At 41.9% G+C, this 18,725-nt stretch overlaps 2 protein-coding genes across 2 annotated transcripts in view; one reads left to right on the plus strand and one right to left on the minus strand.

The window, feature by feature from the left end:
• Positions 1-238, minus strand: part of MRPS27 (mitochondrial ribosomal protein S27) — an 80,826-nt gene extending 80,588 nt beyond the window's left edge. Inside the window, exon 1 of the mRNA XM_074995418.1 lies at positions 101-238. Coding sequence (XP_074851519.1) covers positions 101-176 — 76 coding nt within the window. The 5' untranslated portion in view covers positions 177-238. The remainder of the gene's footprint in view (positions 1-100) is intronic.
• Positions 239-301: 63 nt separating this feature from the next.
• The window catches only part of PTCD2 (pentatricopeptide repeat domain 2), a 29,786-nt gene continuing 11,362 nt past the window's right edge, over positions 302-18,725 (plus strand). The window contains exons 1-6 of the mRNA XM_074995419.1: positions 302-506; positions 8,564-8,656; positions 11,966-12,095; positions 12,763-12,880; positions 16,510-16,588; positions 17,846-17,937. Of these exons, the coding sequence (XP_074851520.1) occupies positions 374-506; positions 8,564-8,656; positions 11,966-12,095; positions 12,763-12,880; positions 16,510-16,588; positions 17,846-17,937 (645 nt within the window). The 5' untranslated portion in view covers positions 302-373. The remainder of the gene's footprint in view (positions 507-8,563; positions 8,657-11,965; positions 12,096-12,762; positions 12,881-16,509; positions 16,589-17,845; positions 17,938-18,725) is intronic.

The raw sequence follows: 18,725 nt of genomic DNA on the forward strand, positions 1-18,725 counted from the left end.
CTAAATTCTGCCCAGCTGCCTGATCCCGGCCCCTTCCTCCTGCGAGTCCACACGAGCTGGAGGCTGCAGGCTACCCCGAGCCACACGCTCCCTCACCCACCTGTCGTGGGGCAAGACACTCTCACTACTCTGGCCCGGCTCCAAAGCGCGGCTCGCCAGAGCACGGGGGCCGCCATCTCGGAATGCACCAACACTTGAGGTGGAGGGGGGAAAGTGAACAGCTGCAGGAGCAGAGCTGCCCTGACCTAGCTATTTAGCCATTGAATCCTCGCGCCCCTCCCTGCCTCCGAACGGACTCCGGCCACGGCGGGAAGCGGGGGCAGGCGGAGAATCCTATTTACGGGTGGCCTCTCCCTCCCGCCTGCGGGCGCAGATGGTACGTTCGGAGGGCAGAATGGCTGCGGCTGTAGCCAGAGGTTCCAATCGAATCCTTCAGGAGACAATCAAACGTTCCATGCTGCGCCCAGCCGCCACGGAGCCCGGTTGCTGGAGCTGCCCGCACGGAGGTACTCGTGGCTAGCTGGCTGGCTGGCCTGGGCCAGGGAATGGAAACGGGGAAGGGGGAGTCCTGTGCATACGCTGGACTGGGCCACAGCGACTAAAGCAGAGGCCCAGGAGGCCTACGCTTCCCAGCATGTACTGCAGCGTCTTGCGTTCAGTGGACTTGGCAAACTGGCGCTGTGTCTCCTGGGATGCGTAGTCCCAGAAAGCTCCGTCTGTTCCCAACTGGCCTGGCCTGGCCTGGCCTGAAGCAGCCGCTTGGCATGTTACTTGGCATGTGCGCCCTTGTGTTTGAGGTTAGGCTCCGCCGGTGGGAGCAGGGCTATCTGCTTTGGTATGGGGCTAGAAAGCCGCTTGTGTTAACAGCTCACACCCTCCGTGTCTGGTTGTGCTTTGAGGAGGGGATCAAGTTATTTCGGCCGCATGGGACCTTACCTCTCAATACAGACTTCTGGGGTGAGGTTCGGGGTGTTGGGAGTGCAACAGCAACTTTTGGTTTTGAAGTGATTTCTGTCACGTACAGTAAACCCCCAGCATGCTTGAGTTTGAGGTGTGATTGACTTGCATTAGCGCAAGTTAAGTACAACTGCTGTAACTGTCTACCCAGTGTGTAACTGAGGGAAGCCCAGCAGGCAGCAGTGCCTGCCTGCCACAGTGACAGGGTGCTGGGAAGCAGGGGCCAGCCTGGTTCCAGACTCCCTGCCTCAGGATGGCAGCCAGGAAACTGACCACCTGTGGTGCGGGTCAGTTTCCTGGCTGCAGAGGGAGCCCAGAGCCAGGGTCCCCCCGATCTCTGGCTCCCCTCGGCTGCGTCTACACGTGCACGCTACTTCGAAGTAGCGGCAGTAACTTCGAAATAGCGCCCATCACGTCTACACGTGTTGGGCGCTATTTCGAAGTTGAAATCGACGTTAGGCGGCGAGACGTCGAAGTCGCTAACCCCATGAGCGGATGGGAATAGCGCCCTACTTCGACGTTCAACATCGAAGTAGGGACGTGTAGACGATCCGCGTCCCGCAACATCGAAATAGCGGGGTCCTCCATGGCGGCCATCAGCTGGGGGGTTGAGAGATACTCTCTCTCCAGCCCTTGCGGGGCTCTGTGGTCACCGTGGGCAGCAGCCCTTAGCCCAGGGCTTCTGGCTGCTGCTGCTGCAGCTGGGGGTCCGTGCTGCATATACAGGGTCTGCAACTAGTTGTTGGCTCTGTGTATCTTGCACTGTTTAATGAAAGTGTGTCTGGGAGGGGCCCTTTAAGGGAGCGGCTTGCTGTTGAGTCCGCCCTGTGACCCTGTCTGCAGCTGTGCCTGGCTCCCTTATTTCGATGTGTGCTACTTTGCCGTGTAGACGTTCCCTCGCTGTGCCTATTTCGATGTTGGGCTGAGCAACGTCGAAGTTGAACATCGACGTTGCCAGCCCTGGAGGACGTGTAGACGTTATTCATCGAAATAGCCTATTTCGATGTCGCAACATCGAAATAAGCTATTTCGAAGTTGGGTGCACGTGTAGACGTAGCCCTCCACTTCCTGGAGCCAACAAACAGACCAGGGCTGGTGCCCTCATCAGTTTCCTGTCTCCCCTGCATTGTGTTGGAAATTTGACTCAGTGGGAGTTGGAAGAATGCAAACCCTGCATAAGTCAGGTGTCTGCTGTACGATGTTCAATGGCTTTCAGCAATATTCCCTCCCCCTGCTGTGATTACTTTTTTTTGCAATGCATCCAGGTGGATTGTGAGTACCATTTCCAGCTCTGTGACTGGGTCCCTGGGTGAGTAGCATGATCACTTCATACCTACATGTTTCATTTGCTCTGCCTGTAAACATCAGAGTACATTTGCTGGCCTAGAAAAAAACACTCCTATTTTAAAACAAAAATTTCCCAGGGAGACCAGATAACAAGGGTTCTGTGGCATCCTAAGGACTAACAGATTGATTGGGTCATGTGCTTTCCTGGTCTGCTTGTTGATGCCATGTGATTATTGTCAAAAGATGATATTCAACAAGAAAGAGTATGGTACCTTTCACTTAGAACAGAGGAATCCCATGCACTGCTACAGGCTGGGGACTGGCTGTCTAAGAAACAGTCCTGCAGAAAAGAATCTGGAGGTTTGGATGAGAAGTTGGACATAAGTCAGTGTGCCCTTGTTTCCAAAAAGGCTAATGGCATATTGGGTTGCCTTAGGAGGAGCATTGCCAGTTGATTGAGGGAAGTGGTTATTTCCCTGTGTTCGGCACTGGTGAGGCCACTTCTGGCATATTGTGCCCAGTTTCATGAGCCCTGCTATAGAAAGGATGTGGACAAACTGAAGAGAGGCCGGTGGAGGGCAATGAAAATGATTAGGGGGACAAGGCACATGGCTTATGAGGAGAGGCTGAGGAAACTGGACTTATTTAGTCTACAGAAGAGAAAAATGGTGGGGGAGGGGGAATTTGACAGCAGACTTCAACTGCCTGAAGTGAGTTCAAAAGGGGATGCAGCTGGGGTATTCTCAGTGGTTGAAGGTAATAGAACAAGATGCAAAGGTCTCAAGTTGCAGTGGAGGAGGTCTAGGTTAGATATTAGGAAAAATTATTTCGCTAGGAGGTTGGTGAAGCTCTGGAATGGATTGCCTAGGGAGGTGGTGGAATTTCTGTCTTCGGTGGTTTTTAAGACCAGCCTTGACAAAGCCCTGGCTGGAATGATTTACTTGGGATTGCTCATGTTTTGAGATGGGTATTAGACTACCTGATGTCGTGAGGTTTTTTCAACCCTAATCTTCTATGAATCAGCTCAAGAAAAGCTACATTTGTTTGTTTACATCATTTAGACCCAACAGAAAAGCCAGTGTAACTACATCCTTGTTCCTTTCCTTACCTACTGCTTGTGATGTTGTATGTGCCTTAACTGGGGATGGCCTTCCTTTTATTATTGCCCTATTCATGTAGAAATGGGAATGGAAATCCTCAATGGACCAGCATTTTATGGGAACTTCTGAACAATTAAAGGCCACTTGAACAAAACCAGGTTTCTTCATAAAGCAGCTTTTCTTAGGGAGTTGAATTTCTTGATCCCACAGTGTGCAATATACAATGCTATAGTCAGTTCAATACTTTCCCCCTTAAAGTTTCTTTTCAATTTTTACTGTACAAGTTACAAAATTAAGGATGTAGCATACGTCAGAAGACAGAATTGAATTCAACCCACATAAAGCTAGTCAATCCTATGTACAGATTTTGTCCAAAGTTCCCTCTAATTTTTCATCTGTGTGTAATACATTTTGCTATGTGTGCCAAGATATGTACAGATGTGTGCCACCAATAGAAACAGAAAACCTAGATAAGAGCTCTATATATGTTACCAGAGTGATAATTACTTTAACCTGGACAGGTAAAGTATTTTAGAATTCACTAGTCTAATAATTTATATTTAAGTACAAGAGAGAAATAACAATTATGAAATGAATAGATCAGTAAAACCTAACATTACAGCTTTTTTGAAAGAATAAAATTATAGAGAATATATGTGCATTGCAATAAGTACCAAAAGTAACAAGCACAACAAATACTCTTTCACACTCACTTCCCAACATATGCTTTTTGGGAGGTGAGTGTGAAAGATTGTATTTGTGCATGACAGATGTAGAGACTGAGTTTGCCTTAGATGCTGTGGAACTTTCTGAGAGATGCCATGTGCTATTTCTTTAAGGCACTCACTGAAATCTCCTCCTTCTCTGTCCTGAGCGCTGTCTCCCCTCCCAGGCAGTGCAGAAATGGGAGACGTATATAGACCATATTTCCCTATAGTGAACATGGGACACCTGGTAAAATTGCTTGAATTCAAGCCCCCTCCAAGCACATAAACCTCCCACTTGATTGTGGTGCTGCTGTACCCCAAAGATATCAGTCTCCTGTTGAGATATATGCAAAAGCTTGAGTGATGCCTACTTTTGGGCTGATAAGCCACCCACTCTGTGGTGTGGTGCAAGCTAAACCACTTGAGCACTGATTAGTCCTCCAGTGCTTTCCCACAGTTCCACACACACACCCTTGCCAAATGCTCAGAAGGGCAGACAAGTTCTGCTGTTCATTGGGAAAGCACTACAAGGCAGCTCCACTTACTTCAACACTTAAGAGCCATGAAATGTGCCCTTCAGAAGTCCTAGTAATACAGTACACACAGGTGAATACAGCACCAAGGACACACTTGAGTATAGCTTTACAATGTGACTGACTACTCACATCCAGGTGCATCCAAAGCCAAGTGCTGATTGCTCTTTGTTAACTCTACAGTCAAGATATATCCCCTGTGCCATCGTCTACTGTTCTTCAGTAACTCCTAGAAAGCGAGTTTGTTCACATACAATAACCACGTCTTTTCACTTCTAAAAATTATTGTGGAAATGTTTAAAAAAACCTTCAGTTGTTGTAACATATATACAAGAATTTTTAGCTGGTGAAAGGGGTAGTTTGCAGTAGGTTTTCCATAAAGGCAAATGGTAGCTGCATAGTTTAGTGCAGCATTAGTAATGCATGTACTAGTCACCCAAGCAGTCTCTCTGCTTACGATTTTTATTCTGTTCTCTAGCTCTTTGTTTTCTTTTTATCTTTCAGATTATAATCTTTTCAGGGAAGAGATCTGAGAGCATTTAGGATTTAGCAGGATCAAGCCCAAAAATAGAAATGCCTGAGCTGTAATCACAGTTCTGGCACACTGGGCTTCATATCTGCAGTTGTAAGTAGTGATGGAATACAGTCAAAACAAAAAGCAGTCAAGTAGCACTTTAAAGACTAGCAAAATAGTTTGAGGTGAGCTTTTGTGGGACAGATCCACTTCTTCAGACCATAGCCAAACCAGAACAGACTCAATATTTAAGGCACACAGAACCAAAGACAGTAATCAAGGAGGACAAATCAGAAAAAAATGATCAAGGTGAGCAAATCAGAGAGTGGAGGGGTGGGGGGGAGATGAAGAATTAGATTAAGCCAAGTATGCAAACGAGTCCCTATAGTGACTCAGAAAGTTCCCATCCCGGTTCAAACCACATGTTAATGTGCCAAATTTGAATATAAAAGCCAGCTCAGCCGCTTCTCTTTGAAGAGCGGTGCAAAAGGTTTTTTTCAGTAACACACATACCTTTAAAACAAAAAGCAGTCAAGTAGCACTTTAAAGACTAGCAAAATGGTTTATTAGGTGAGCTTTCGTGGGACAGACCCACTTCTTCAGACCATAGCCAGACCAGAACAGACTCTGGTCTGGTCTGGCTATGGTCTGAAGAAGTGGGTCTGTCCCACGAAAGCTCACCTAATAAACCATTTTGCTAGTCTTTAAAGTGCTACTTGACTGCTTTTTGTTTTGATAGTGTATAGACTAGCACGGCTTCCTCTTTGTTACTATTACACATACCTTTAGGTCATTAATAGAATGCCCTATTCCATTAAAATGTTGACTAACTGGTTTGTGGATCTAGAGTGTTTTGATGTCTGTTTTTGTGCCCATTAACCCTTTGTCTAAGGGAGTTAGAAGTCTGTCCCTTCTTGTTGGGGTGGAGATTGTATATGTATAATTAACACAATGAAGGAATGTAAGGTGTTGTTCTAGAATCCTCATGTGAAACAGGAAGTGTTCTGCCAGCTCCAGAATTAGGCCTTCAGAGCATTACTGCATATTATTCATGGTGACTCTTCCAGTCCTATTGTTTCCTGCTAACCATTACACTCATGACTTCAGTGGTCTCTTGTCTGCATTGTCCTCCAGATGTCTTTAATTGTCCAATGAAGAACTGTCTGACACTCTTTGAACCCCTTGCTAATTTGTGTAGTTTTGATAATCTGTGCATTTAATGTCCCTTCTCTCAAATTTTTTTTACTGGGGATTATGGTTAGATTTCTATATTTATTTATTTATTTATTTATTTCTGCTGTGTCTGCCAACATGATATCTAGGTAGACTTCTTGACTCTTCCTGTGCTGGATACTCAGCAGGTAAAACTTGAAATCAAGAAGTGCCCTTCCAGAGTTCTGGAATCCTAAAATACTACAGGGACTATATTGAAAGGGTGTCAGAGTTTCTAGTTCTGGCTGCATAATCTTCTATTTTCAAATGATCTAGAAACGTGTATCTTTCCTTTGCAATCAATGTGTGTATGAGGTTGCCATTCACTAAAATCACTTAAGAAAATGACATAGCAAAGAAAACAACTTTGATTAGCTTTTGTGCTGTGGAGTTTATACTAGGTGATTCATACATCTTGATGACACTTGAAAACTAAGGCTAGTCAGAAAAAAAATTATTTGTATTGCAGTTGTGCTTAGGAGCTTGTCAGGGTCTGGGATACCAACCCCATCATGAAAGATGCTGTCCAAACATGGCACAAAAAAGACACTGTGGCCCCTCCCCCCAAGAGCTTACGAGTCTAAGTGTGAAGCAAGAGATAATAACATGGAGGGGGCAAGCGGAGGGATGAAGTAAAAAGACAAAAATAACTAAGTATGGTATTGCGGAGTGGCATCTCTGTCTCATTTTCACATCACACGTGCAATTTACCAGTCAGAAGATAAGCTCTCTAAATGTGAGGCTAAACTGAGCCATTGATCTGATAATCTAAATGTGTTCTTTCTGCCTTTCACCAGAGAAGTAAAGTTTTTAATATGCTGCCTTGGGATGCTGTTGTCTCCTAGCTGACTGGACTCTATGCTTTGGACAGCTGTGGATATTAACATGGTTTACAATAATGCATTTTCTCACCTTCCGGGAATTTTGTTAGTGAAAATCTAGTAAATAAAACCTCAGATGACCTTAATTTCTCCAAATCAGAAGATAATACTTAATTTATTTTGAGATGGTCTTATTATTAAACTGATGATCTCTTGATGAGACATGGCAGAAATGGCACATTTTGGCAGTGGAGCAAGGAATGATCTTTCAAGATTCTAGCTCAGTGGGAAACTGGAGAATTTTGTCTCATACTCACCCTGGTACAGCAGGTTACCCTGAAATACATTTGTGAGAAATGAAGTGTGTTTATTTTGAGCATGTTGGGCCAGTTTGCATTGGTATATATTTTAATATGTATGGGTGTCCCTTTATTGTGTTGTCTAAATAGAAATTGGGATTTTCTTTTTTTTTTCTGGTTCTTTAAAATATTTTGGTTTTGTGTACAGATAAATAAAGTCATCCTTTTATCTTACCTATATGAGCTGCTCTGCTAGTTAGGGGGAAACAAAAAAGGAAATAAGTAGCCTAACTTATGATTAAGCCAACACATGAAAGTGTTTGAATGATTCCATAAGCAACTAAAAACCTAGAAGGGTGGATTGTGGCAATGTAAACTATTACAGCTTGAAACTCTCTAATCCAGCACCCTTAGGACCTGAGAGGTGCCAGGCAAGAGAATTTGCCAGACCACACAAGGTCTGTATTGTCTGGCACATTCCCAGCTTCCACTGCTTACTGAGCTCTTAGAAGACATTCGGGGTAAATTAGAGCTAAATAACAGCACAGAACATGCAGATCCAGGATTCATGGCTGTAGACAAATTTTATGGGACCATGGATGTTGCCAGACCAGAATGTGCTGGACTGGAGAGGTTCATCCTGTATTATACTGCTCACTTCTCCATATTGGTATTTGTCTTGCAAAACCAGTATGATTTTTGTGCTGGTACTTGCCACCTTGGCAGCCCCAGCCATGGGATTGGCTTCAGGAGAGGGGGTAGGAAGCCATCTGAGCACCATCTCTTTTTTTTTTTTTTTTTTAAGAAAAAAAAAAAAAAGCACTTGTGCAAAGCTATAAGAGTAAATGCTTGTTTTTGTCAGTAAAGTGAGTCATAACAGCAGAGAAAGGTGTCATGTTTACTGTCACATTTTGTCTGTGATGCTTCTTAAGAGCCTGATTAAGGCCTGAACTCCCACAGCTTCCATTGACTAAGCTGCAGGTGTCCAGGCCTTCTGAAAACCAGGCCCTAAATCATCTTGTGATCCCAGATTACATGGTAAATGATAGTAGCAGTTCCTAACTACAAACTTCAAAATTTTCAGTAACTCTAATATTAAAGTTCTCTTCCCTTTCCTTCTTCCCTATCTTTAGCGAAGCGATATTTGTTAACGGATGATGTTATACGATTGCAAGAATTTCAACAGAAGAAGGTGGCAGTGGAACATCAAATTTATGGCAATAAAGGTACTATCATTTATTGAGCAATATCATCAATATAATTGATATTTAAGATTTCTGTTTATTCCAGTCCAGACAACCAAACCACAGTACAACTTTGGAACTCTTTAGAAGAGGTGACTTTTTTCTCCTACAGAAAAAATTAGTACAAATTTTAGTAAGTGCTTAGGTATGAAGAAGTTTATGTCAATAATTCTGTCTTAATCCTCTTTGTAAATTAGCAATTTTTTGCTATTCAGCTATTTCCTTTCTCTTAATTTCTTATCTTCGATTTCTTCTGCTTACAGTGACACCTGTAAACTAGAAAAATGAAAAATGAGCTTGTGCTCTCTAAAATGGGTGAGGAGCAAAGTCTTGGATAGTTGCTGTGAACAGACAAAATCCCATTAGGGAAAATCTGTAGTGGTTCCTTCTCCCTTTCTTTAGGGAAACATCTGCCCTGCGAAATTCTTAAGATTATGCAGGAAGCTGTATTATTATACAGAGGGTTTTTTTTTTTCCTCCCCCCATTAATAACCTTTTTACTTTCACAAATACTAAGATTATCTCCAAAGAACAAAATGAGGTTTGGTAGGGGTAAGCATGTTCTATAAAGGTGAAGATGTCAAACCCCATCTGAAATGACCCCTTCTTTGTTATAGGGAGAGGGAAGGCTGAGAGTTATTTCCTGACACAAAAGATGGAAGCACTTTTTTAAAAAACTAAGTGACAGTACAGTGTCAGTGCAAAATAGGGTAAGAGTGAGATTCTCATAATTTAAACATGAGGTGAATGTCATGAAATTGTGTCATATTAGCACCCTGTGGGAGGGGGAAAAAAGCAATGCAGGTGATACATAATCTGTCATTTGCAGTTTGACTCATCCTGAAAATAATCAATTGACTACTCATACGTTAGTCACATATATTAAAGCAACGATTTAGTAGAAAAAGAACCAAAAATAAAAGTAAATTTTATCATCAGTGTTAGGCTTAACCTTAGATAATTATGCCTACATATAACAACAAATTATGTAACAGTTACTTTTAATGCAGAAAATGACAAAATACAATGAAATGAAGTTGTAAAAAATGACAGGATGCAGTCAGAAAAGTAGGACTGCCACCTACATCAAGCCATTCTTTGTGGGATATTTGGCAACATTTGACCAGTGTCAAATACATTATTTGGGTAGTGATTTAACTGGCTAACCAAGCCTAATGAAATCACAAATCTTCGGTGGAATTTTTCATATCTGCATAATAAGTTTTTCCTGCTTCTTCATTTTTATGGTACTTTGTTTAAATACACCATTATTTAAACAATATTTTAAAATAGTAGCCAACAGGGCAATTCTTAAAAGCTTGTCTTGTTTTAAGAAGCAGCACTACATTTTCAACATTAAATGTTGGTTTTGTCAGTGATTTTTAATAGTGGTTTCAGAAGAACAACATGTGAGTTTTACACTGTAAGTGGCATTTACTTTGGGTTGCAGAGTGGTTCAAATTTGAACTAGTAGTCTCACAGCTGATCATGCTTTCACCACAAGGAGACAAAGGATTGATGGAAATTACAAGGTGACTAGTATTGATTTGCACAGATCTGCTGTTAAAAGTATGTGTTTGTTTTTGATTGAGGACTCTCTTCTCCTCCATTTCCCCTGCTTGAATAGCTCGTAAGATCCCTGTTACAGTGGTGGAATTTCAGTATGGCTGTGTCTACACTAGGAACTAACCTCGAAGTTAGGCACTCCTTCAAAATAGCCAGTGGAGAGTCTACACACATTTCCCTTACTTCAAAGTTAAACTTTGAAGTAGGGAGCCCAACTTTGAATCCCTTATTCCGTTCCCAGGAATGTAATAGTGCCCTACTTTGTAGTTTAACTTCGAAGTAGGGTGTGTGTACACGCTCAATTTCGAAGTTGTACTTGGCAGTAAGCAACTTGAAAGTTATTTTTGTAATGTAGACACAGCCTATGTGGAGTAAGACTCATGAGATATGTTGAACTTATTAACGTGAGTGAGGCACTGTTGCTAAATGTAGGGACTAAGCATTATGGGAATTCAGGTCATATTTCACTTTGTTCATCTACTTAGCTGAGTTATATTATCCCCTGGAAACTAATGAATCTAAAATATGTCAGATTCCTAGTTTATAGTACTTGTGGGTTTTCTTATTTCCTGCACCCATCATAACGATTGAGAGACCAAGAGAAGCAATTTTAAAAATGTTAGCAGGATCCTGGGGTTATGGCTTGTGCATTTCTTTTCTAGTTTTAGAAGTGTATGAGGCATCTCTTCTTACTTTTTTCACTTACCCAGGAGTATAAATCCCCCAGGCCAATATTGTTATCCAGTGATTGGTATAGTCTCACATGTCAAAATTCTTGGGGGGGTGGGAGGGGGGTGTATTTTTATAGCCCATATGGTACAGTGCAGAAGAGTCTAGAAAAGCTTTAGATTTTGAGACCTTTTAAAATTTGCTGAGCCCCTCTACTCTCCCCCACAGACATTCAAGTTTTCCAGAAATCTCTAACTTTTTCCAGGTGTCTGCAGAATGGGTTATATGCCCCAAAGGGTTTGGGGTAGACAAGGGGCTCTGGTTTGGGATAGTTTGAGTGCAGGAGGTTTGAGGGCTCCAACTGAGGGTGTGGGTCTGACATGGGGTCAGGGATGAGAAATTTGGCATACAGTCTGGCCTGAGTCTGTGGCAGGTAGAAAGGGCTCCCACCAAGTCTCTCCCTGAAGCAACATCTGGGTTGGGAGAGGTGCCTCTCCCTGCCACAGCAGTTTTGGATCTGGGGCTGTGGGTTAGGTGCTTTTCACCTGGCTGTGGCAGCTCTGACATGGGCCTGGGTTGGGGCAGGAGGACAAAGCTCTTCCTCAGCTGCAACAGTTCTGGAGCTGAGCTGGGTTGGGGTCAGTTATAAGTTGCCTCTCCCCTGACCACTGAAGATCCAGGGCCAAGCTGGGGCTAGCAGAGAGAGCCCCCCCCCCCCCCCGTTTGCTGCAGCATCTGGGGCTACAAGAAAGACATTTCTCCCTGCCGCAGCATTTAATAGACTGCTGTGCAGCCACGTAGTTTAGGGGTAGACAGTCGTATATTGGCCGGACAGCTTCTTCCACTGACATAGCTGTCACCTCTTGCAGATACCAGATTTACTGAGCCAAATTGAGAGCTCTCTCCTGTCAGCTTAGAGCATCTTCCTCTGAAAGCTTGGAGGTGCTGTAGCATAGATGTAGCCTATGAAACTGTCACATTTCTGGTGTAGTGTATAGAAATACTGACTGAAGGAGCTGTGCCCAATAGATTGCTGCAACAGTTTTTTACTTTCAGATTCATATTTTAGAAAAATTGAAGAAAAATTGGAACACAATGGAATGATTCTCAAAGAAGAATTAAAAACATTGCTGCACTTGTGCCAGACACCAGCTGACGTGGAAATAGCTAAAAATGTTATTTACAGGTAATTTAAAAAATCCAAAGCAAAGTGTTCGTTTTTTTCTTATTGCCTTGTATATTTCAGTTACAAACTTATGGTAACTTTGATAGTGAGGTGTCTCTCCCGCAGCAATGAAATGGTGAGCTCAGGAAATAGGAGAAAGATCATGAGGAATGAAAAAGCTGCTCAAGCCTAGAGTTGAGCTGTAGAAAAGGGTGGAAGCATGCTGGCATCAAAATATCCTTGCTGTTGCCTGTTCCGGTTTTGCTTTGTAAATAGAAGATTAGAGTATTTAGGGCTGTCAATCCAACACGTTTTATAGTAGTGTATGTACTGAAAAGATAATGTCACAAAAACAATACAAAAATGCTATAGCATTATAGTCCTGTTCTATTCTTAAATGGATAAAGATGCTTTTGTGGGAAGTAGACAAGATGATGATGATGATTATCGTTATTATTAATAAATAATAATAATATTGTCCAGTTCCTTTTTACTAATTATCTGGAGCTGACAGTGTTCTTTCCATGTGATGACCTAACTGTTATTCTAAATGCTATCAACTTCTTACAGACAGAACAGTCTGTCTAAACCATTTCATATGCGGATTTCATTGCCTCTTGGAAGTCATAATTAGTCACAATTTTCCACTCCTGATGCATTTACATTTTTTAAAATCTTTTCTAATTAGGTACCATGCAGAGAATAGAAATATGGCCTTTGGTGAGTTTAAATTTGGACCCCTTTTTATGAGGCTGTGTTATGAGCTGAACCTTGAAGCACCTGCAATAGAACTCATCAAAGATCAGGTAGCTTCCCTTTACAGAGATATATAAAAGTTATTTTCCATTTCAGTTCTAATTTTGGTCATTAATATGCTGCATGTCCTGATTGCCTGTGAGTTCAAAGTTACAGTAAAATGGAAGATTTGTAGAAATAATGGGCATGTATTTGCTAAGATGCAAAAGTATGTGTACTGGTTAGCCCATCTGCTTTTCTCTATTAGGAACAACAGTTGTAAAGCATTCAGGCTGTGTCTACACTAACCCCCAGCTTCGAAGGGGGCACGGTAATTAGGGTATTGGGAGATTACTAATGAAGTGCTGCATATGCACTGCAGCACTTCATTAGTAATCTCCCAACACCCAAATTACCATGCCCCCTTTGAAGCTGGGGGGCTAAGCTAGACACGGCCTCAGTCAACCTAGCGTTTCTGTTATAATTGGGAGGTGAGCTAGATTTCAAACTGACTACGTTGTCTATGAAATGCATTGATTGGTAGGATGAAGCATTATTTCAATCATGTCTAACACTGAGGCGGTAAATATGGAACAAACAACACATCAATGAAATAGGTGATCTAACGGAAATCAGTGACTTGTGAGGTGTTTTTCATCGCTGATTGGGCCCAGATTAAGAGATATTGAGCACTTGCAGAAGGTCTTGAAACTCAGGGGAACTGTGTGTGCTCAGTTTGCTTTACAATTACAAAGTCTAGGTTTTGGACAGCATTTTGAAGCTATAAAGTACTATATAAATGAAACATAGGTCATTATTACCGGGGAGAATGCACTTTGGAGCCCTGTAGTATATGTAGGGAGAGGATACGTACTATCCTGTTCCAAACCCCAGTGAAGTTGATAGGAGGACTCCCTCTGACTTCAGTGCGATTTGTATCAGGAATTAATTTAGTAACAGATTACGTGCCTAGCTTTAAGCCTCTAAGAAGTCCCTTGAAATCACTGAGACTGCTCGCATGCTTATGCAGGCAAGCATTTAAATAAATTACTTTGAATTAGTGTATATGTAAGAGTGGCCCTGAGTACTTGCAGAACTGATCAATGGCATTAGTGCATGGAAGGCAATTGTCATGATTATTGGGCCAGCCACACGTAAGACACATTTTGTGTCCTTTTAGAGTGCACCCCTCAGATGACACACCTGCACCTACCTCTGGGTAGAACGTTGTGGTCCAACCACACCTTGACTGAGTCTGCAGGCTGGAGCACACCTCTTCATCCAATCATGTGAACTCAATAGCTCCACCCATGTTTGGCCCTTTTTCTCCAGGGATCAGTGACAGCAGCTGATTAAAGTGACTCAGAAACACCATCTTTAAAACAAAGTTGCATTTAATTGCCAAAGGGAACACAGAAATTTAGGCAAATGGGTCAACACAACAAAGAGTTGAATTGATTCCCTTACTTTAACTTAACCTCCCTATCTCCAGGCCGGGTGGGTCCAGCTTGTTCCTATTTGGGTTGCCAGAGCCAGCCTGCCCTGTGTCTCAACCTCATTTGTCTAGGTCTCAACCTCAGAGTATGTTTATACAGCAAATCTGCGCATGAGCTCACCTACCTAAGCAACCTTGAATCCAGCTCAAGCCGGGATGCTGATGATTGCAATGTGGATGTGGCAGCATGGGTTAGCCATCTGGGTTTGTGCTGAAGGGGTTAGTCTTTGCCCTCACCTGCACCGTAACATTCATACTGATATTTTTAGCATGCTGGCATGAGTGAAACTGAGGAAGATCTTTCTACTTACGCTGGTAGGTGTGATCCCACCCACAGTGTAGATGTACCCCAATGGACAAGCTTACAGCACCATTTAACTCAAGCTAGAGATTTGTGTGTGTGCATGGAGTCAAACTGGGATGTAACACTCAAGTTGTAGCTCAGACTGACTGTTACCATGAAGGCAGAGACTGTGTTTTAGGGACACCTTGATCCTAGGTTTGGTTTGAGGAGTGAGGCAAGGGATATTGTCAATCCATAGGTCCCCTATCATTTTTCCAAGGAGCCTTATCTTTGTAAGTGTCGTGCCTTTCCTTTCTGGTTTCTCCCTCAACCACTTCCTTTCTGGCTGTCAAGAAGGTTTAGTTAAATCAACATCGAACAGATAACCACAGTGTCATTATTTATAGAAGTAAGGCTATAATTTTTTCACTGAAAATTTTAATAAATTTTATGGCAGAGATGGCTGGGGGGGAGAGTTATGTCATAGAACAAAGAAGAGTGTGGGAAGGCAGGGTGGGAGATCATGGGAGAGGTTGGCGAGTGAGCTGTTCCTGGTGAAGAGGGACGATCCTGAGGAAAAGGGGGCCTGTTGAGGAAACCTGCCTTGCACTCACCAGGAGCAACTTCTGTCTTGTAGAGCTGCACCTGACTTCCTGGCTCAACCATTGGTACCTGGCCACAGTGCCATTCATGCATGGCTCATCTGCCCCTCTGTAGATGGAGGGTTGGGTGGTGAGCCAGATTGAATTGGTACTGTAACCTAGTTTGGTAACAAGCCACTAAAGTTTGGTGTCTCTGTCCATTTGTTAAGTGGTGGGCCCACCAGACCTGAGGGGCCCTTCAGTCACTTGGGCCAGGTTATGATTCCTGGATGGAAAAGGAGCTGTTGTTGCAGGGACCATGGATGTTGTTCATATTCACGATTACTAAGAGCACCGTGATCTACCTGCCAAAGTTTTAGTCTTCCATGTAACTCCTTCATTCTCCACAGTAATATTCTGCAATCACTGTCACTTTTTCAGCCTCTCTGGATAGAAATTCAAACTTAATGTACTTCTAGTATTGTTGTCTCTAACTTTCCTTATTTCTGAATGCCTCGTGTTCAGTATCATTTCAGTGAAGGAATATGCTCTCATTTTTTCGTTCTAATGTTCTCTCTCATTAAATTCTGCTCCTGAAAATTCTAGCCTTATTCCTCGTCAGCTCACCAGTTTTGTTCTGTGTTCAACAAAAATCTCCTTTGGTTTGGTGCTGGCATTTTTTCCCTTGAAGACGTAATTAATCATGTTTAGATACATGAAAATGAAAACCTGGATTTATAAATTGTTAAGCTTTCGAAGATGCCTGCACACAGAGATTTCTGTTTGTATTAATATAGAGAGCATATCCTGCCTTTGGGTTTTTTGTTTTTTTTTTTTTGAAGCAGAACTTAGTGAAAAGTTCTTCAGAATCAATGGCACAATAAGATCTAAAGTTCAATGGAAAATTAAAGATTCCTCCACTGGAAGACAAATGGAGAACTCTGAGGGCACATCTGTGCATATGGGAAGATCAACAAGCTGTGGTTGATCTTCTGGAGTTCAGTTTTGCGCGTCTGGTGAAGACACGGCAAAATCAACATCTCTGGGGTTCAACTGTTGATCCCTTTCGACTCCTATTGCATGGAGTAAGGGATGTGGATGCGAGACCACTGAGGCTTGGACTACACTAGGGAAGAAAGTCGATTCTCATACGTCAATTCTAGCTATGCAAATGACGTAGCTAGAATTGCAGCTCTAAAATAGACGGTATTGTGTAGTGTAGACGTAGCCTACGAGCCAAATGTATCCCTTGTGGGACGTGGCCAGTTCACATATGGAAGACATGGTATGTGGTAAAGCAACTTGGTTTTAAAACGAGCTCTGTTTATGTTTCTTCACCAGACTCTGCATGGCTTCTTCTCCGATAGCACATCATTCCATATTTTGATGGATATGTTGTTTCAGAAAGGTCTTTATGAAAGTAAGTACTAAAATAAATGTGTTATGGCAAATGCATTATGAGCAAGATACACTTCTTAAATAGAATCATGAATCTGTTTTAAAGATACAAATAATATTGAAAAAAGAACAATATACTCTTTTTAGCTAGTTGAGCCATCCGTGGTCATTCTTGATTTTGAAAGCTGTGTAGCTGTCTACAACAGCATTTGAAGGGGTCCATAATGTGCTCTCATTAAGTACTTGCATCAGCATTTTTGTTTCCCGTTAGCAATACTGTACACTTATGGTTGAGTGGGGAGTACTTACTATTTTAGACTTCTATTTTCCCAGAGCTTAATGTCTCTAAAACATCCTTTAGACTGAAATTTTTTGTGCTTTTTTTTTCTTTTCCTCTGTTGAAGAATTGCTTTGTTTTGTTTGTGAGATGGGGAAGTTTGAAGAAAGCAACTTATTCAGACATTTTTGTGGGCATTAGAGCATCTGGAAAAGAGAGGTTTATAAGAAAATTGTTGAGAGGCTCTGTTATAAAAACACATTCAGTCAGAGTGTGTCTCCCCACATCATCAGCATTAAAACCACGATCTCGCCCTTTATGAAGACCTGGGAAACTGTCTCAAGTGGTCTAGAAACATTTTTCTAACCTGAAAATCTAAAGCACAGTGTAAAGATAAGGTTAAGATAAATCATTTTATTTATTTATTTACAGGCTACCCAGCACATAATCTCAGCATTTGGCAAATCTGATTTCAAATATTGACAGGATCAGTAGGTCAGGGAGACCAGAAGATTAGGGACTGTATACAGGTCCAGAATATAGAGAAGCAGCAGCTGAGTGCATAGGGGAGAATTCCAGATGGGGTTAATTAAGGGAGTTGGGCCATATTTTTAAATGCCGCTGTCTGGTGTCTCTGGGGAATCTGGAAGGATGATAGGTAGTCATATGATTTGAGAATCAGATTTGTATGATAATAGCTCTGACAGTAGGATAGGATTTACATGGAAATTTAAACCAAATTCAGGTATTCATCACATTCCTCTTGTGAAGCAACAGTTTCATCCATGTGATGTGGATGGAGAGTTTCTGAAAATATATCGTTTATTTGTAAATTCTCTTTTTAGACTAATAGTTCTTAATCCACAACATTTTTAAATGTTTTTTGAGCTCAAACCATACTGTAATCTTGTTTTTTCGGTAGTATATGGGTTACGCACTAAATATAAGAGCCCCAATCACTGAAATATTTGCTACTAGATGAGTATCTGTTTTTTCTGGCAGGTGCCTTGGAAGTGCTGGGAGAAATGAAAAAACAGCATGTAAAATTCATCAAAGACACATACCTGCTTGCATTTGCAATATGCTACAAACTGGTAAAATGTTTCATTATTGCCACGAAGAAGTGTTGTCTCATATTAATTTGCTATGGACTTAAATTCCTATTTGATGTCCTGCTATGCATTCTCCTCTGCTTGCAAACATTTCAGTCAGAAATCTTGGTTAAGCATAAATGGCTTTGTCAAGTGTATGTACATGCACACGTTTTTAGTGTACGATATTTATAGAGCACACGCAAAAAAGTCAAGCACTCATAAGTTTGGAAATGCCAGAATTAAGAGAGATTGTGCAACTGGAATGCATCCCCCGCTGTGTGTATATATTATGATGCAGTGTATAATTATATGATTGCATACTGTTTTAAACCATTAACGTGTCATCCAAAGTACAGGACTCAAAGTTGATGGTGGACTTCAACTACCCAGACATATACAAAAACAACAAGGAGTCCTGTGGCACTTTAATGGACTTATATGGGCATAATCTTTCATGGGTAAAAAAAAAATCTTCATCAGATATGGGGAATTACAGACCACTCAATTTAAGTTCTGTATCAAGAAAGATAACGGAGCAAATAATTAAGGAATCAGTTCGCGAATATCTAGACGATAATAAGGCGATAGTAATAGCATGGATTTGTCAAAAATAAATCATGTCAAACCTATCTGATTGCTTTCTTTGACAGGGTAACAAACATTGTAGATGGGGGAAGTGGTAGATTATGTATAGCTAGACTTTAATAAACCTTTTAATACAGTCTTGCATGACTGTCTCATTAACTAACTAGGGAAATACAACTTCAGTGGAGCTGCTGTAAGATGGG

The sequence above is a fragment of the Carettochelys insculpta genome, chromosome 5 (assembly GCF_033958435.1).
Source record: "Carettochelys insculpta isolate YL-2023 chromosome 5, ASM3395843v1, whole genome shotgun sequence".
Taxonomy (NCBI): domain Eukaryota; kingdom Metazoa; phylum Chordata; order Testudines; family Carettochelyidae; genus Carettochelys; species Carettochelys insculpta.